The 18,345-nt window shown below is 40.0% G+C and overlaps 1 protein-coding gene across 1 annotated transcript; it reads left to right on the plus strand.

Moving 5' to 3' along the window:
• Positions 1 to 3,606: 3,606 nt before the first annotated feature.
• crfb16 (cytokine receptor family member B16) lies at positions 3,607 to 14,392 on the plus strand. Its single transcript, XM_034136003.1, has 7 exons — positions 3,607 to 3,917; positions 5,749 to 5,875; positions 10,415 to 10,605; positions 11,299 to 11,417; positions 12,224 to 12,368; positions 12,663 to 12,814; positions 13,739 to 14,392. Exons 1-7 carry the CDS (start codon positions 3,878 to 3,880, stop codon positions 13,835 to 13,837), a joined length of 873 nt encoding a protein of 290 aa, XP_033991894.1. The 5' UTR covers positions 3,607 to 3,877; the 3' UTR covers positions 13,838 to 14,392.
• Positions 14,393 to 18,345: the final 3,953 nt, after the last annotated feature.

Below are 18,345 nucleotides of genomic sequence, written 5' to 3' on the forward strand. Positions count from 1 at the left end.
AACAGAAAGAGGTTAAACCGCTATAAATACACAACTAACTGCCACAAAATCACAAAATGATCCCACAGAGAGACCCAAGAAGACACAAAAACAACTACAGTGAGACAAATAATCACCAACAAGATGAAGAATGACTATAAAGGTACAAAAAGGACTACAGAAGTGACAAATAATGACCAAAAACCGACAGAAAACCCAAGCATTACATTACATTACATTTAGCTGACTCTTTTATCCAAAGCGACTTACAATAAGTGCATTCGACCAGGAAGATACAAACTTGAGGAAAACAGAATCATATAAGTACATCAGGTTTCATAGAGCCAAAACATTTCAAGTGCTACTCAACTGGCTTTAGATAAGCCAGTCCTTTGTTAGTATATACGTGCTCTGTTAGCAGTTCTTTGTTAGTATATAAGTGCTTTGTTAGCAGTTCTATTGCTCGAAGTGGAGTCGAAAGAGATGAGTTTTTAGTCTGCGCCGGAAGATGTGTAAGCTTTCTGCTGTCCTGATGTCGGGGAGCTCATTCCACCATTTTGGAAAACCCACGTGTTTTTGCTGATGGGAACTTGCAGACACACAACTACATACAAATACACTTAAAGGTGGGATAGGTAAGTTGGAGAAACCGGCTCGAGATCGCTTGAATTTGAAAATACACAACCGGAGAAAATCTGCCACTTCCTTACAGAGCCCCTCCTCCAACACACACGAACACGCACATGACCAATGAGGGCACGAGATAAGTTTGTGCACAGATGGCAGGCTGACAGGCAGGTAGGCCATCCAGTTATTTTAGCCGGGCCGGCTAAAATAACTGGATGGCCTACCTACCTGTCATGTCTGATGGTGTGGGGTTTATGTTAGAGAAACATGTAGAGGGTTGAGCGTTAGGAGGTGTTTGATGTCTGATGGTGTGGGGTTTATGTGAGAGAAACATGTAGAGGGTTGAACGTTAGGAGGTGTTTGATGTCTGATGGTGTGGGGTTTATGTGAGAGAAACATGTAGAGGGTTGAACGTTAGGAGGTGTTTGATGTCTGATGGTGTGGGGTTTATGTGAGAGAAACATGTAGAGGGTTGAACGTTAGGAGGTGTTTGATGTCTGATGGTGTGGGGTTTATGTTAGAGAAACATGTAGAGGGTTGAGCGTTAGGAGGTGTTTGATGTCTGATGGTGTGGGGTTTATGTGAGAGAAACATGTAGAGGGTTGAGCGTTAGGAGGTGTTTGATGTCTGATGGTGTGGGGTTTATGTTAGAGAAACATGTAGAGGGTTGAACGTTAGGAGGTGTTTGATGTCTGATGGTGTGGGGTTTATGTGAGAGAAACATGTAGAGGGTTGAGCGTTAGGAGGTGTTTGATGTCTGATGGTGTGGGGTTTATGTGAGAGAAACATGTAGAGGGTTGAACGTTAGGAGGTGTCTGATGTCTGATGGTGTGGGGTTTATGTGAGAGAAACATGTAGAGGGTTGAACGTTAGGAGGTGTCTGATGTCTGATGGTGTGGGGTTTATGTGAGAGAAACATGTAGAGGGTTGAACGTTAGGAGGTGTTTGATGTCTGATGGTGTGGGGTTTATGTTAGAGAAACATGTAGAGGGTTGAGCGTTAGGAGGCGTTTGATGTCTGATGGTGTGGGGTTTATGTGAGAGAAACATGTAGAGGGTTGAACGTTAGGAGGTGTTTGATGTCTGATGGTGTGGGGTTTATGTGAGAGAAACATGTAGAGGGTTGAACGTTAGGAGGTGTTTGATGTCTGATGGTGTGGGGTTTATGTGAGAGAAACATGTAGAGGGTTGAACGTTAGGAGGTGTTTGATGTCTGATGGTGTGAAAGGCGGGCAGCTCCCGGGTTGTGTGAGATGTCTTTATGGTGTTTGGAGGTTAATGATTGGACATCATGAGAGTCCAAAGTCTGTCCTCTCTCTACAGAAACATCAGTATCATCAGATCCACTCTCAGGAAGAACAGGAGGAACAGTTCAATATTAAAATGTATATTAAAAGTATTTCTGATGAATACATTTTGTGATTGTATGATAACATGCAGTACTGTGCTACTTATATACTATAATATAAATGTTAGTTAATTGCCTCCTCAGTTAAAGAGGCCCTATTCTGCCGATGATCTGTTCTGATCGGTTAGCTGGCTGTCTCTGCTCTGATTGGTCAACTGCTAAGAGATGTCCCTGTGTGTACCTGTATGTATCTAAGGTGTGTGTGAACCCCTCAGGTGTGTGTATCTAAGGCAGGGGTCTCAAACTCAAGGCCCGGGGGCCAAATCCGGCCCGTGACTTCATTTTATGCGGCCCCACAAGAGCTTGCAAAGAATATAATATGTTTATTATACGGTTACATGCCGATTTACAGAAGCACGTTGCCCATGAACTACATGTCCCACAATGCATCTCAAATGTGACTTTTTTTTCTCAGAATGTGACTTTTTTTCTTCAAAATATGACTTTTTTCTTAGAATTTGCCTTTTTCTCCAAATCTGCCTTTTTTCAAAATGTAATTTTTTTTTCAAAATGTCACTTATTTTTGGGGATTTTGGTCTTTTTTTCTCCAGAATTTGGCTTTTCTTTTTAAATCATTTTGTGACATTCACTGAAGAGACTTGCAATTATTGGCCCTAGACTTCTGCTTTCAGACGTAGTTAATTATGAAGTTATTACCCTATCCGATAATCATGCAATGCAGGGGCAATAATGTCATATAATACATTATTTTATATATATTAAATATTTATATATGTATTTTTATATAGTCTTGTATATATAAAACTGGCCCTTTGAGTGCAACCATGATGCTAATGTGGCCTGAGATGAACTTGAGTTTGACACCCCTGGTCTAAGGTGTGTGTACCCCTCAGGTGTGTGTACCTGTATGTATGCTTATGTACATCATGTGCATCTCAGGTGTGTGTGAACCGGTGTGTATATCAGATGTGTGTATATCAGATGTGTGTATCTTTATCTCAGGTGTGTGTACCTGTGTGTGCGTTCGTGTATGTCAATTATGTGTATCTCAGGTGTGTTTACCTGTATGCGTGTGTATGTACATTATGTGTATCTCAGGTGTCTGTACATGTATGTATTTCAGGTGTGTGTACCTGTATGTGTGTGTATGTCAATTATGTGTATCTCAGGTGTGTTTACCTGTATGTGTGTGTATGTACATTATGTGTATCTCAGGTATGTGTGTACCGGTGTGTATCTCAGGTGTTTGTACCTGTATGTGTGCGTATGTACATCATGTGCATCTCAGGTGTGTGTGTACCGGTGTGTATCTCAGGTGTGTGTACCTGTGTGTTGCTCAAATGTGTGTATCTTTATCTCAGGTGAGTGTATCTCAGGTGTGTGTATCTCAGGTGTGTGTATCTCAGGTGTGTATCTCAGGTGTGTATCTCAGGTGTGTGTCTCAGGTGTGTATCTCAGGTGTGTGTTTCTCAGGTGTGTGTGTATTTCAGGTGTGTATCTCAGGTGTGTTTCTCAGGTGTGTATATCAGGTGTGTATATCTCAGGTGTGTATCTCAGGTGTGTATCTCAGGTGTATGTACAAGCATGTTACTCAGATGTGTGTATATCAGGTGTCTGTACAAGCATGTTACTCGGGTGTGTATCTCAGGTGTGAAACTCAGGTGTGTATCTCAGGTGTGTCCGGTCTGACTGGTTCTTGAGCCTCAGTGTTGGCACTCGTCTTTTCGCAGCTTCTTCACACTCTAACCTGCCGTCTGTTCAGAGGCTGGATTGTTTTAAGATCGTGGATGTTTCCCTCCTGGATCCGGAGAAGATGTGGACTAACGTCTCGGTTCTGCTGAACACCAGGTTCTGGACATGCTGGACCTGAAATCCTGGTTCTGGAGACCGTTACCCTCCGGTCATGAACCTGCTGCTGATGGTCCTGCTGCACTTTACTCACTGTGAGTTCAATGCCATGTCTTACTGTCTTTTTTCAGTTTTTGCTTTTATTTTACATTTTCTATTTTCTTTTTTAATTTTTTTAATTTTAAGCTATTTTAATTTCTTTTCAGCTTTACTTCAAGTTCAAGGTTCAAGGCTTTTATTGGTCACACATGCATAGCTACAGTGGAGTTATGACGATGAAAATCAAGTGATTGGAATATGATAGATTAGATAAATATGAGTTGCAGCCAGATTAGATTTCATTAAAGTCAACTTTATTGTCAATCTTTCAGTTTGTGTGTATCTGAGAGATCCAAATACCGTTTCCCACAATCTCGAATACAAAAACAAATATATATAAAAATATGTATGCAATATGTATATACCCATATATGCACAATAAAAGACACATTAATACACACAACTTTAGGATCACTGTTGATGTTTTATGTTGTTCTGTAAAGCACTTTGCTTTGTGCATGAAAGGTACTATACAAATAAAGTGTATTATTATTATTATTGTTAGGGAATAATTTGCTTACAGATGTAGCAGCTTATTTAGGACAGTTTGAAACGCGAGGGTCGTGGTCGGCCCGTGAACGGCCCGTGAAAGGCCCGTGAAAGGCCAGTGATGAAGAGCCTGCCCCCAGTCTGACATCAGACCGCCCCCGTGATAAATGAATGTAATTGTGGGTATTCAACCTTCGACACAGTTCATCGTTTTCTCTCTTCACCACGGCATAGTTCTACGGCCTTGGGTATCACTGCTATCTCTCTTAAGGAGGAGCAGCTTGGGCGCATTGTCGTTGCCAGTCTATGACCGAGCACAAGCCGCCATGAGGTAGTTTACTGTTCAGGGAGAGTAGGTTCCCTGGCGCACGTTCTTTCCTATGGACGAGAGCTCTAGTTAGATTCAGGGTCCATAATTGTGTAGTCTCGCTGATGAAGAATGTTGATTATTACACTCTGAACTAGTTAAAACCTCGAGCTACAGAAAGAGTTCTTCAGAATTGGTTTGGCAACCGCTGTGTCAACTCGTGACACACAACCTGTCGTATGAATTCTCTGGCCGAAACTCCAAATAAACCGTCAGTGTTTGTCATCAAAGCTCCAGCTCTCCTCGTGTCTCTCTCCTCTCTCCTCTCTCCTCTCTCCTCTCCTCTCCTCGTAACTCCAAATAAACCGTCAGTGTTTGCCATCAAAGCTCCAGCTCTCCTCGTGTCTCTCTGAATCCTGTTTCCAATGGCTTCAGAAGTTTCCCCCACAATTATTATTATTATTATTATAATGTTCAATGCACACAATATCTCTTTTTTTTATTACTGCACATATTTTATTCCATTGTATTTCTATGTATGTTTTACTATATTTTGTATTACTTTTTAATGTTATTATAGTTTTCTTTATTCGTCCCGCAGCGAGGAAAGTTACAGCAGCAAACACAGTGCGGATAAAAAGCAAAAGGAAATACTTATATATTAAATAAAAAGGCAAAAACATGTCATTAAAATATAAACATATACGCTTGTTGTTATTTATAATAATAATAATACATTGGATTTTTATAGCGTTTTTCGTAATGCTCAGAGACGCTTATTTTATTATTAATAATTATATGTATGTTTATAACACATGTTTACTCTCTTTATCTGTCTCTTATAATGTTGCTGCTTTAACACCTGAATATAATCTATATAATAAAGGTTTATCTTATCTTATCTAATCTTATCTTTTAAAACATTGTCACACATCATAGCGTCATGAGGGTCCATATCTCATGAATAGAAAACATGTTGAACGACGAGTCTCTTATTTGGTTATTGAAAATGAAATGTCTTCTGTCTGCAGGTGTGTTTACGCTGCCGGCTCCCAGCGGAGTCTTCATGGAGTCTGTGGACATGAGGCACGTCCTGAAGTGGCGCCCCCTGCAGGCGCCATGCCGCACTGCAGTCCTGTACAGCGTCCAGTTTCAGGGGTGAGTCATTCACTGAACACACACACACACACACACACACACACACACACACACACACACACTAACACACACACACACACACACACACACACACACACACACACACACACACACACACACACACACACACACACTCACTAAAGCAACGCAGTGTCAGTTTCTGTTTGTTGTTTGAAATGTACAGAGGGAGTGCTTGTAATATTAAATTATATTTTTGCGTTAGATGTTTCTGAGTTAAATTTCGCCTCCTTTGCTTTCCATAAAAACAATTACAGTGGAAAGTTAAATTATGTTTGTTGTTGCGACCATTATTTAAACTGAGAAATCATTTGTTTTAGATATTCAGCCGTGTTTGCTCGGGTATCATTTGACCTTGTAAAATATGTGAAATATGCAGCTACCTGCGGCTAAATGTGAGAGAAACAGATCCAGCAGGTTTCTCTAAAGCTCATAATTGCCGCCCAATGATTAATGGCACACCTGTCCTAATAATTATACTCAGCAGGAGTGTCTGTTTTCAGATGAACCTGCGGTGGCAAACCCTGCGTCATGCTCACTGTCTGTCAGAGAGAGGAGGATTTCATTAAAGCTGAGGAACATTCCTGCGGCTGGTTTGAAGTTTTTAAAAACACGCCACTGTTCAAGAGGTGACCAGAGTTCAGAGTTTCTCAGATGCATGGATCGCTAACTACTGCTAAAAGAGGCACAACGCAACCAAACAAATACACAAAATGACTACAAAAAGAAGCAAATGGACTACAAGAAGACAAAATAAAACTTCAAAGGGACACAACATGACTTGGACAGATGCAGAATGACTACAAAATCACATAAAACAACTACAAGGAAATCAAAAACACCACTAAAAGAGACAAAAAGACAAAAAAAGGCAACAACGTGACACTAAACAACGACTAGGAAATGCAAAAAGTCTTCAAACATATCCAAAGTATCTCCAATGACACACAGGATAACTGCGAGGAGATGCAAAATGTCTACACCAAAGACACAAAATAACTGCAAAGAGACACAAAACAGTAGCAAAAGAAACAAAAAGTCCTTAACAAGACACAAAATGACTACATAATGAAACAGAATTACATAAAATTACTAAATAAAGATCCAAAGTATCTACAAAGACGCACAGGATAACTACGAGGAGACACAAAGTAACAACAACAAGACAAACGACTCACGTCCCATCATCAGGTCGACTTTCTTTACCAAATATTTAGTTTTATTACCAAAACCCTGCAGAAGAAATGACTTCCCCACAGACCTTACACGTGTTGAAAGCAGCAGACAAGTATCTGTTTCTGCATCATCTATAGCACCATCAGGGACATTTGGACCGTTTTGAAATACCTTAAAGTGGACCTATCATGCTATATTATAATAATATAGTGTAGGACCATACCTATATGAGGCATATTTATACTTTTTTTTTCTCAAAATACCAAACAGATCATGCATTTTAGCCATGCCTCATTTTGCTCAATTTGACAATTTATAGCTCTGTTTTTGCAAGGGCAGATTCTGTGAGAACAGCACCACCTACAGGCCTGGCATATGTACTACAGCGTCTCCAGCGCTTTTGAACGGCAATGGCCGTGGCTGTCTCCTCCTGATTGGTGGAGTTGGCCCAATAGCCGTAGCGCCACCGTCCTGACGTCAGGACAGTGTTCAAATCTGGATCAGTTTTTATCAGATCCGTTGCAGCCCCTTTTTTAGAGATTTGGGTATGGAGGAAAATAGAGAGGGTTGTGTTTTCTGACACTTGGTGAGTTCCCTGGAACACCGGGGACACATATTCATGTAGAAAAGACGTACAAAAGTGCATTTTGCATGATAGGTCCCCTTTAAAGGTGGGGTAGGTAAGTTTGAGAAACCAGCTCGAGATCGCTAGAATTTGAAAATACACAACCGGAGAAAATCTGCCACTTCCTCACAGAGCCCCTCCTCCAACACACACGAACGCACACATGACCAATGAGGGCACGAGATAAGTGTGTGCACAGATGGAAGGCTGACAGGCAGGTAGGCCATCCAGTTACTTTAGCCGGGCCGGCTCAGATGATTGGTCGTGCTTTTTACAGTACTACGGCTTCCACAGATGATACTTTTTAATGGATTTATTGTCAAAGCACTTCAGATATTCATTGCTATCGGGATGTTAAGAGCATTCCATGGAATATAACAACAAGTGTATCTCGAGCCGGTTTCTCAAACTTACCTACCCCACCTTTAATGACAGAGATGTTCAAACTGAAGTAGAGACATGGCAGAAATCCTACAATGAACGGAAAGTGAAGTGTTCTCCTGTGAGAGGGCGATCAAGAGAAGAGAGCGAGCGGTGAGGGAGTTTACAGATGAAAAGACACAGAAAGACAGAAGCACACTAACAAGTGTATTCAGGTGTTTTTTTGTAAATAACCGACGGTGTCAAGAGGAAGTCTTTAACTGCCATGAGAAGGAAGTAAAGTCTTTAACTGCCATGAGAAGGAAGTAAAGTCTTTAACTGCCATGAGAAGGAAGTAAAGTCTTTAACTGCCATGAGAAAACTCAAAATCAATTTCCCAAAATCCGACACTAGAGGTGGTCTTAACGCACCGGCCCCACAGTATAATACATATTATATATATAATACGTAAAACATGTAATCACACACTTAGCGTTATAGAACGTAAATAATAAAAACGTACCTTTTGTGGTCATACTGTGGAATGAGTTCACACTGAAACGAGATCTTCATTCAACATTTCGCGGGCAATTACATATAAGAAGAAGGAGAAGAAGAAGTAAAATAAGTAGTAGAAGAAGAATGAAACTCTAAATGCTAACGCTAAGGCTACAATAATTGTATTGCTGCGAACGAGCACCACGCCATTGAAACATCAACTTTGTTACAATTTTATTTCACCTTGCTTTGTGTTTATAAAGCATATTTAAAAACGGGGACAGATTGCCCCGGGGACAGATTGCCCCGGGGACAGATTGCCCCGGGGACAGATTGCCCCGGGGATCGGCCACCAAAGCCAGGCAGGCCTTTGATCACCATAGCCGTATGAGGCCGGAGGGCTTTCCTTTGCTTCCAGCTGTCAGATTGAAAACAAAGTCACGTGACTGGGGGCAGACGACAGCGCTGACAAGGTGTGTTTCCCGCAGCGAGACGCTACAATACTAATTGTGGGCTTCTCATGTTGATTCGGCAACAACAGAAAGCGTCTCTCCAGAGGGGCAGGTCAGCCAAAAAGGGCAAACGGGCCGTTGCCCGGGCAACATTAGCCCGTACCTGTGCACGTCCCTCGTACACACTAGTCGTGTGATGGAAAATGGTTTCATGCTGAAGGGGGAATTTCAAGTTCCCCATCTGTTCTTCTTTTACGAGCTATTTCTAACAACAGGTAGCAGCAAATGTCCTCAATGAGTCGTAAATGCTGTTAGAGCTGTTTATGGTTGTCAGGTTAGTGGTCTTGTCTTCTTGTGGACAGTAGACATGATGTTTCTCAAGTTTAAAAGAATCCTATATATAGTATATTTATCTTTTATGTTTGTCTCAGCCCCTCCTCTTCTATTCTTGGTGTGAACATGTGACCCTCCGAAGACCTCCTGATCGTTTGTTATTATTATGTATGTATTTCAAAGAGGACCGTGCAAACAAATACATTCATCTCAGAAAAAAGAAGAGATGAATGATGCCAGATTTGAGCTAATAGCTAATTTCCATCTGCAGCCCTTAGGCAGCGCCTCAGAGGGACGGTTATATTATGATTGATTGATTGATTGATTGATTGGTTATATCTGCATTTAGTGCAGATCTTGAGTTTCTGCAACTCTACTCACGGCGAAGCTGAAAAAATGTTATTTCGCGGCAGACTGCTTGACTCTCTGTAACATGAACAACTCCCTAAAAGACCGTCTTATTCCAAGAATCTTCATTTCAGTACGGAAAGTTTCCTCACCATTTTATTATTATTTAATAATACATTTCCACCACACTGCAGAGGAGGGAACCCCAAGAAGAAGAAGAAGGACTCTTTAATGTGATCACAGCGGGTCTATGTACCCTCTGTAATCACCATTATGTATAGATCAGTGAGATAAGATAAGAAGTACTTTATTGATCCCAATTTGCTAAATGTTTGCGTTGCATAAACAATCCAAAATGTAAATGTCTGAAATATAAATAAAATAGCATTAAAAAATATAAAAAATGTGATAATATACATGTGGAATTACACATTTATGGATGTTACATATACATTAAGTGTGCAAGGAAAGGATTAATAAATATTATAATGTATGTATAAGTCTACATATGTATGTATATATAGAATTGTGTTTATCTGTGTGAGTATTTAATCACGGAATAACGGGAGGACTACCGTCTGTATGATCTCTGCTTTCTGTCCTCCTGCTTCCACTCATTTGGTTTGTTTTTCAGATATATAAACTGTCTTATTGTTGAAATTGTAAAATACATTTTTTTTAAAAAGAGATTGAATTATAACTTCATCTCGTTCTTTGTGTCGCCCTCAGACAGTTCGAGCTGTTGATGCAGAACGGCAACTGGGTCAACGCCACCGAGTGTCAGCTGACCTCTGACCCTCGCTGCGTCCTGACCGATGAACTCGGCTCCGACTCGGACTACAGCCTTCGGGTCAGAGCAAAGTGCGGAGCCGCCACTTCAGCCTGGACCGAACTCAGCTCTCCGTTCAACCGCAAAGACAGTGAGGCGCTTTCTAAATCTGCACAAAATCTCCTTTATCACGTCAGAAATTAAAGAGAAAACTAAAAGTATTTATTTTTTGCTAAACGCAAAAAAACTCAGTATTTGTGATACTTTTTTTAAATTAACACATTTGATCAACTTAAATTCAGAGTTTTATCCCTGTATAATTTAGAAAAAAATATTTTTCGTTCCTAATATATTTGTATCTGGTAAATGTACAAGTTCAATCTATGAAATAAAAAAAAAAATACGTAAATGTAACTCTTTAATCTCAGATACACCTTTTGTCGAAAATGTGTGCCACTAATCACTGAGTCGCGATCAAGTTAGATAATTAAGAAAAAGAACCTTTAATATTCTCTGAGATTCAAGTGGTACATTTCAGAGAAAATAAACAAAAAATGAATAAAGAAGTGTTTAAAATGAGGTAATTTACAATAAAAAATAATCGGGATATTCTCTGTGATCAGTCAGTCCTTTACAACAACAAAAACAAACTTTAATATTCTCTGTGATCAAAGAAGAACATTTAGAGGGAAATCGCAATTTTCAAGATTATATAAAAAGTGAGAAAAATCCTGGTTTGTGAAATGAAGTGTAATTTCAGTTTCCTGTTATAGAGAACTCAAGAACATTTCATTCTTCCAAGAGCTTTTTAACTGGAGTGAACCCCTGGGTGTTTGTCCCTCAGCGGTCCTGACGGCTCCGGAGATGTCGGTGATGGCGGTCGGCGACTCTCTTCAGGTTTCGTTCGGAAAACTTCCTCTCAACGCCGACGTCCGTGTGACGGTGTGGAGGAGAGGCCAAAAGGTCAGAGGTCACCACACTGAATGTTCCCTAATAGTTCAAAGTCAAAGTCAACTTTGTTGTCAATCTTTCAGTTTGTGTGTCCAGGCAGACAGATCGAAATACCGTTTCCCACAATGCCGAGCAGTACAAAATACAAATATCTATAAAGATATGTAAATACCTATATACACAATCAACAGACACATTTGCACACATTGAGACACAAATAAAAGCACAACAATCAATATATACAAAATAACAATAGATGAGCTGAAAGCAAATGCAAAATGAGAAAACATTAAGAGACAGCGCAGCAGATTCATTTAAAGAGCAAAGAGAATACAATAAACATAACACAAGCTGATATAGAGCAGGTATAAATACATGAATAACAGTTACAGTGAGATATGTATAGTTACATTTAAAGCAGCTGCAAAAGTGTGAGGTCTTTTGCATTGAAGAAAAGTTCATCTGTTGCAGAAAATAGTAGAAAGATCTTCTTGGAGGTATCTTGCATTTTAATGTTAAAATCATGCGAAAAATAGAAAATGTCTTCAATTTTCTTTTCAAAATAGTACAAAGATATAAGTTGGAGTTACTTTGCTTAAAAAAAAAAGTTAATTTCTTGCACAAAATAGAAGATAACATCTTATTTTGTTGCAGGTATCTTGCATTTAAGAAGTTTATTTGTTGCCCAATATAGAAGTAATAAATTGGAGGTATTTTGTATTGAAAAAAGTTAATTTCGTACTGAACATAAAACAGTGAAGAAAACATCTCTAAATGTGTTTTTCGTTCATTTTCTTTTCTAATTGTCTTTCCCCCAGGCTTTGGAGCGCTGGATGCCACCGGAGCAGCGCGTGCTGTCGTTCCCCGGCCTGCAGGTGGCGCAGTACTGCGTCCGGGCTCAGACCGTCCTGCAGGGTCAGAATCGGAGCGGCAGCACCAACGAACAGTGCATCTCCATCACAGGTCCGTGCTTTTACGGTAAAAAATGTCCTCTTGTTCAACGCTGTCCTAACTTTCCGACAACGTCCTCTTGCTCGATATTCTTTCCAAATATATAAGTACATAAAAGCCGCCGGCAGTTTGTAAAGTATTAGATTAATAAAGGATGTAAGGTTCAAGGTTCAAGGTTAGTTTATTTGTATAGCACATTTTAAGACACAGAGGCAATTCAAAGTGATTCACATACGCATTTAACATTTGGTTGAAAGCTGCCTCAGCAAATGTAGTTGTAAGGGATAACAGAAGATCTCTCTCCAGGTGCAGACGCCCCCTGGAGGAAACCGACGGCGGTGTTGCTGAGCGTCGCCTTCACGGCCGGTTTCCTGTTCGCCATCTTCTGGTGCGTCGCTCACTGCCATCCGGATCGCTGCAAAATGTTTTTCCGTAAAGAGCCTCTGCCACACTCACTGGTCAGTCACCTTTAAATAGATTACAAATATATATACAAATATATGTAAATGAGAATCACCCTGTATGGAGTCAATGGTGTGCCATACAAAGGGGAAAAAGCTATACAATTATTTTTAAAAACTGTGGAAATAAAATGTAATGAATTAAAGAAGAACTAAATATGGGACTATAAAACAAATAAACAATATTTTTTTACTTATTTATATTTCCATTAGTTTTACTCTCCATTCAACCCAGTCTCACGGCATTTCGTGTTATAGTCACGAAATTAATCTATTGATTCGTGTTCACCAACACGATTTCGCCATTTTTTTCGTGTCACAGAACGATTTTAAAAGCAATGTAAATAATAACAAATTAGAAGGAAAAAGACATTTAAAAAAATACAGATTTCAGTATTCTGACACAGAACGATTTTAGAAGCAATGTATTTATATTGGTAGTATGTTTCGTGCCTGCACCAAATAATAACAAATTAGAAGGAAAAAAAGATGACATAAAATACAGATGTCAGTATTCTGAGGCTCTGAGCCATTTCTTTTCCTCACTGACGGCAAAAAAACTCAGACATTATACAATTTAAAATAAAAGGGATAGGGTTAGGCTTAGGGTAAGATATTGAGTAAGAACATGTTTTTATGAACCACACAGCTTCTGGTCTTCCAAGACCCGACCGGACAAAAAGACGTGTTGCAGGCACGAAACATACTACCAATAGAAATACATTGCATTTAAAATCGTTCTGTGTGACACGAAAAAAAGGTGAAAATCGTGTTGGTGAACACGAATCAATAGATTAAATTAATTTCGTGACTAATAACACGAAATGCCGTGAGAATTGTCAAAGTAGTGCAGTCTATTATTGATGTAAAATGAATCTTGTAGTGTCTTACGAGTAAATCTAAATGCGCCCTCTGTTGCAGAAACCTGATTGGGTGATTCAGATCCCGATTAGCCCCGAGGATGTGGAGCTCTGTGAGCGGATCCAGGTGTGCAAAGACTGCCCTTCCGAGGACCTCTGACCCGGAAGAGACACGGCACACCTGCAGTCCAAAATGCAGATTCTTGGATTTGGTGGAGAACGTTTTGAGTCTGTGGTGCATTCAAATCTTGTGGGAGAAAAGACAATTGAGGGATGGTTTTCGTTAGCGTTAGCTGTTGGCAGTTAGCTGTTAGCAGTTAGCAGCGCCAGATTCCATATCGTGCAACATGCTGCGTTTAAGCCTTATGTAGGAAAAAAGAGAATTGGACGAAGCTGACCTGTACCGTTATCAAGATGTGTTAAAATGTAGTCTTGTAAAATGAAGTTTTTGAAAGGAAATGTAAAAAAGTACAGTGTTTACAGTAGTGTTGTAGTACTCGAGACCGGTCTTGGTCTAGATCAGGGGTGTCCAATTTACGACCCAGGGGCCAAACATGGTCCGCGGCCCATTTTGAAATGGCCCCCAGCTAATTAAAAAAGTATAATGAAATATGGCCCACAAATTAAACTTATGCTTGTCATATATCCTACTTCCGATTTATATGTAAAAATATATTACACAGTGTTCATGTGTTAATAAGCCCACTTTTCAAATACATTTAGTTAATTAAAGTTGGACATTTTTTCAAATAAATCGTAGTTGATAAAGAAAAAAGCCCAATAACTTATTTACATAACAAGCTTGAAATCTACCCTTTAAATGTCCTCTTTTTATAAGCAATCTGAAGCTTCTGTTTTCAGGAATGAGCTACCAGCAAAATAATTAAACCGTCTGGAGAGCTGTGAGCTGCTTTGTTCTTAAAGCATTTTCAAGTATCAAGAATGATTTACCTACATTTGATTGATTTTGCTAAATTATAACTTTACTGATAAGGCAGTATACCTCACCTCTAGTGAGCCAGGCCTTCGTATATTTTTCTGTATGTGGCCCTCACTGAAAAAAGTTTGGACACCCCTGGTCTAGACCTCTAAAAGTCTTGACTTGGTCTTGGTCTTGTTACACTCCGGTCTTGCTCTTGACTTGGTCTTAGTTAAGGTGGTCTTGACTAGTTTACAGCAATTAGAAAATACATATCAGAGAGGGCGTTATGACCTCATTAACTTCCTAATCAATATGCTTTCAGTATTATATAAGGACTGTATGTTGAAGTATGTATTCTGGATTTTCGATATTTTGATTTCATGGGAGTACATCCAAAAGTGTTCCAGAAGATGCTGATGAGCTAAATATGTAGTGCATTCAAATCCTGTGCGAAAAAATGGAAAGAAACAAAAGGAAAACTGCATTAAAACAACAACTGAGGCCACATCTACGAAGAAGTATGAACTTTCCCATGATTTCTTTCTGTTATTAGGCTTTCTGAAAGTCTGAATCAGATCAGGGACGTCCCAGGATCTGTTACTGTGGTACCAAGTTGATGCCAAAACTCTACAGACTAACTTCGTCCTGTTGTCCAGGGACAATAGAAAAAACCCAATTGTTCCTTATGATAACAATGTTATGTTGTATATTGAATGTTGTGCCTTTTATTTATGCCTCCTAATGTGTGCATTTGTATTTATTTGTCTATGTTTGATTATGTATGTGTGTATATCAAGGTTCAAGGTTCTTTATTGTCAAACTGACATAGCTACAGAGTAATTATGTTGTTGAAAATCTTATGTCACAGGCTTCTCCAACAATGCAACATAATAACAATACAGATAGCAAGAGCAATACAAAAAGAAAAGTAGTTATAAAATAAAGTGAGTATGTGGAATAGTGCAGTACGAGTCTATATACAAGTTATTGGAATGATATATATATATTAGATATTAGATACATATTACTGAGTAGCAGATGAATGTTTTGAAGTTGTTTCAACAGTTCAATTGTTTAACAGTCTCACTGCCCGCGGGAAGCAACTGTCTCCGAATCTTCTTGTCCTTGCCAGGATGCTGCGGTAACGTCTGCCAGACGGCAACAGAAAGAACAGTTTGTGGCTGGGGTGATGGGGGTCTTTGATAATCCGTAGTGATTTCTTCCTGAGCCGCTGGGAGTAAAGGTCCTCCATGGATGGCAGCTCCGTCCTGGTGATGTGCTGTGCAGTTTTCACCACCCTCTGTAAAGCCTTACGATTGAGGTCGGTGCAGCTGCCGTACCAGGCCGTGATGCAGCCAGTCAGGATACTCTCTATCGAGCACCTGTAGAAGGTCAGGACCCTCTCTATGGTGCACCTGTAGAAGGTCAGGATGCTCTCTATGGTGCACCTGTAGAAGGTCAGGATCCTCTCTATGGTGCACCTGTAGAAGGTCAGGATGCTCTCTATGGTGCACCTGTAGAAGTTGCAGAGTATCCTGGAATCCATTTTGAACCTCCTCAACCTGCGGAGGAAGAAGAGCCGCTGTCGAGCTTTCTTGGTGATGGTGGTGGTGTGAAGAGACCATGTCAGGTCCTCAGTGATGTGGACCCCAAGGAACCTGAAGCTGCTGACTCTCTCCACCGTAGTCCCATTGATGGCGATGGGGGCGTGTCCCTCTCCCTGCTGCTTCCTGTAGTCCACAATCAGCTCCTTTGTTTTGCTGATGTTGAGATGGAGGTTGTTCTCCTGGCACCAAGATGTCAGCTTTTCGACCTCCTCTCTGTACGCCGTCTCGTCATCGTCTGTGATCTGGCCGATGACCGTCGTGTCATCAGCAAACTTCACGATGGTGTTGGAGCTGTGTATACATGTATATATACACAAACTGTATACTATACTGTACAGTCTATGGTTAAACCCTGCTTAAATGGTACAACTACGCCGCCTGCTGTTGTAAATGTGAGATTATGGGTTAACCCCATAGCAACCGCGTAGCAACCGCATAGCAACAGCATAGCAACGGCATAGCAACAACATAGCAACCGCATAGCAACCGCACAGCAACCGCACAGCAACCGCATAGCAACGGAGGATCTTCTGAGGTAAGGTGTCTCAAATGTCTGTGGATAAAATAATGTTTTACTTACTTGAGAAGCTCATAAAAGTTAAGCTGGCTTCACTTGGTTGGATATTAACTGTTGAGGAATAAATTCGCCATGTTTTTGTTAAATTGACTTTTCATTTTATGTGTTTTATTCATCGTATAAATCTCTCTAATGTAGCTAGCTAACAAGCTAACCTTAGCATGATTTTTTCAGACGGAGCACGCGCTGTTTTTCCCACATATTATTTACAAATATTGAGATTTTCAGAGAGAAATCAGAAAAGTGGCGAACCGTCAGGGCCTTCAAGGTATTCAGAGAATACCCTGGAACACTCAGATAAAACAAACAAAAAATTGATTTAATTATATAAATAAAATGTAATAAAATGTATATAAAATGAATAAATGAGAACGGTATCTGTGTTGTTGATCTGTAATATTACAGTGTTACGTTGATTTGTTTGTCCTTCTCGGACCATGCACTACGCATTTCAGTGGTTTTATGTTAGAAAAGAAAGCAACCAATCAGATCTTGTTCTGGGTCTCTGTGTAGAATATCCTTCAACCAAGGTATTCTATATCCTTGATAGAATGCCCTGGCCGTTGCACTGAATGAGAGCGTACATTTGGACTGACAGTTTGATCAGCCAATCATATATTGATTTGTAGCCAATGGGCGTATTCTTTCAGAGTTTCCCTCGGTTCCAGGGTATTCTAGAAGGCCCGCTAGTTAACTGGCTCGAGACAGAGGATCTAGATGAATGCGACGAAGCAATTCATGCCGTTTTATTGTTTTTAACGTTGAAATGGCAAGTGCAACAGGTGAAGATGAAGTTGTTGCGGAATTGCTGTGAGTACCCTGTTTTAACTGCTATTACATTAACACAAAAACCATTAATCATCACCAAATTTCATTTAACACCCTTTCAAACTGTACATATTGTATCAGACTACTGGTATACATGAAAAACTGCAGTAAATATACAAAGAATAGACACTGAACATGTATTGCGTGTGCCAGGTGTGATCCATGTGGGGGGATGGGCACATAAGGGGACGACGACACATCTAGTGTGTGTGTGTGCGTGTGCGTGCGTGTGTGTGTGTGTGTGTGTGCGTGTGCGTGCGCGTGTGTGTGTTTTATCTGATCCGGATGGTTACTAATTCCTTTTCTTTATGGCGACCGGGAACACCATGGGTGTTGACTAAATCATCCAAAATTCAATGAAAGTGGTGATCAGCTATTGTATATGTGCAAAGGTCTACTGTGAAGGATATCATAAAGCCTTAATGCAATCGAATGTAAAACAAAAAAGTTATGATTGATGAAAGTAGTAAATCGGTCAGATTTGACCCGAAGACAACAGGAGGGTTAATATATGTAAGTACTTCATATGTAAGTATGTATCCTCCTCAACAAATTTTACATTCTTGAAATATAACAAACCCAGCCCATAATGTCTCTTTTTCTCTGTGTTTCTCTTGTATAGTTGGCAATAACAAATACAAAAAAGAAAGCTCAAAACGACCCTTTTGGGAAGCTAATAAAAAAAGTAAACAAACCTGTTTCTGATTCTGAGCTTTTATTTTGAAAATGGTGTT

Source organism: Trematomus bernacchii, unplaced genomic scaffold (genome assembly GCF_902827165.1).
Source record: "Trematomus bernacchii unplaced genomic scaffold, fTreBer1.1, whole genome shotgun sequence".
Lineage (NCBI taxonomy): Eukaryota > Metazoa > Chordata > Actinopteri > Perciformes > Nototheniidae > Trematomus > Trematomus bernacchii.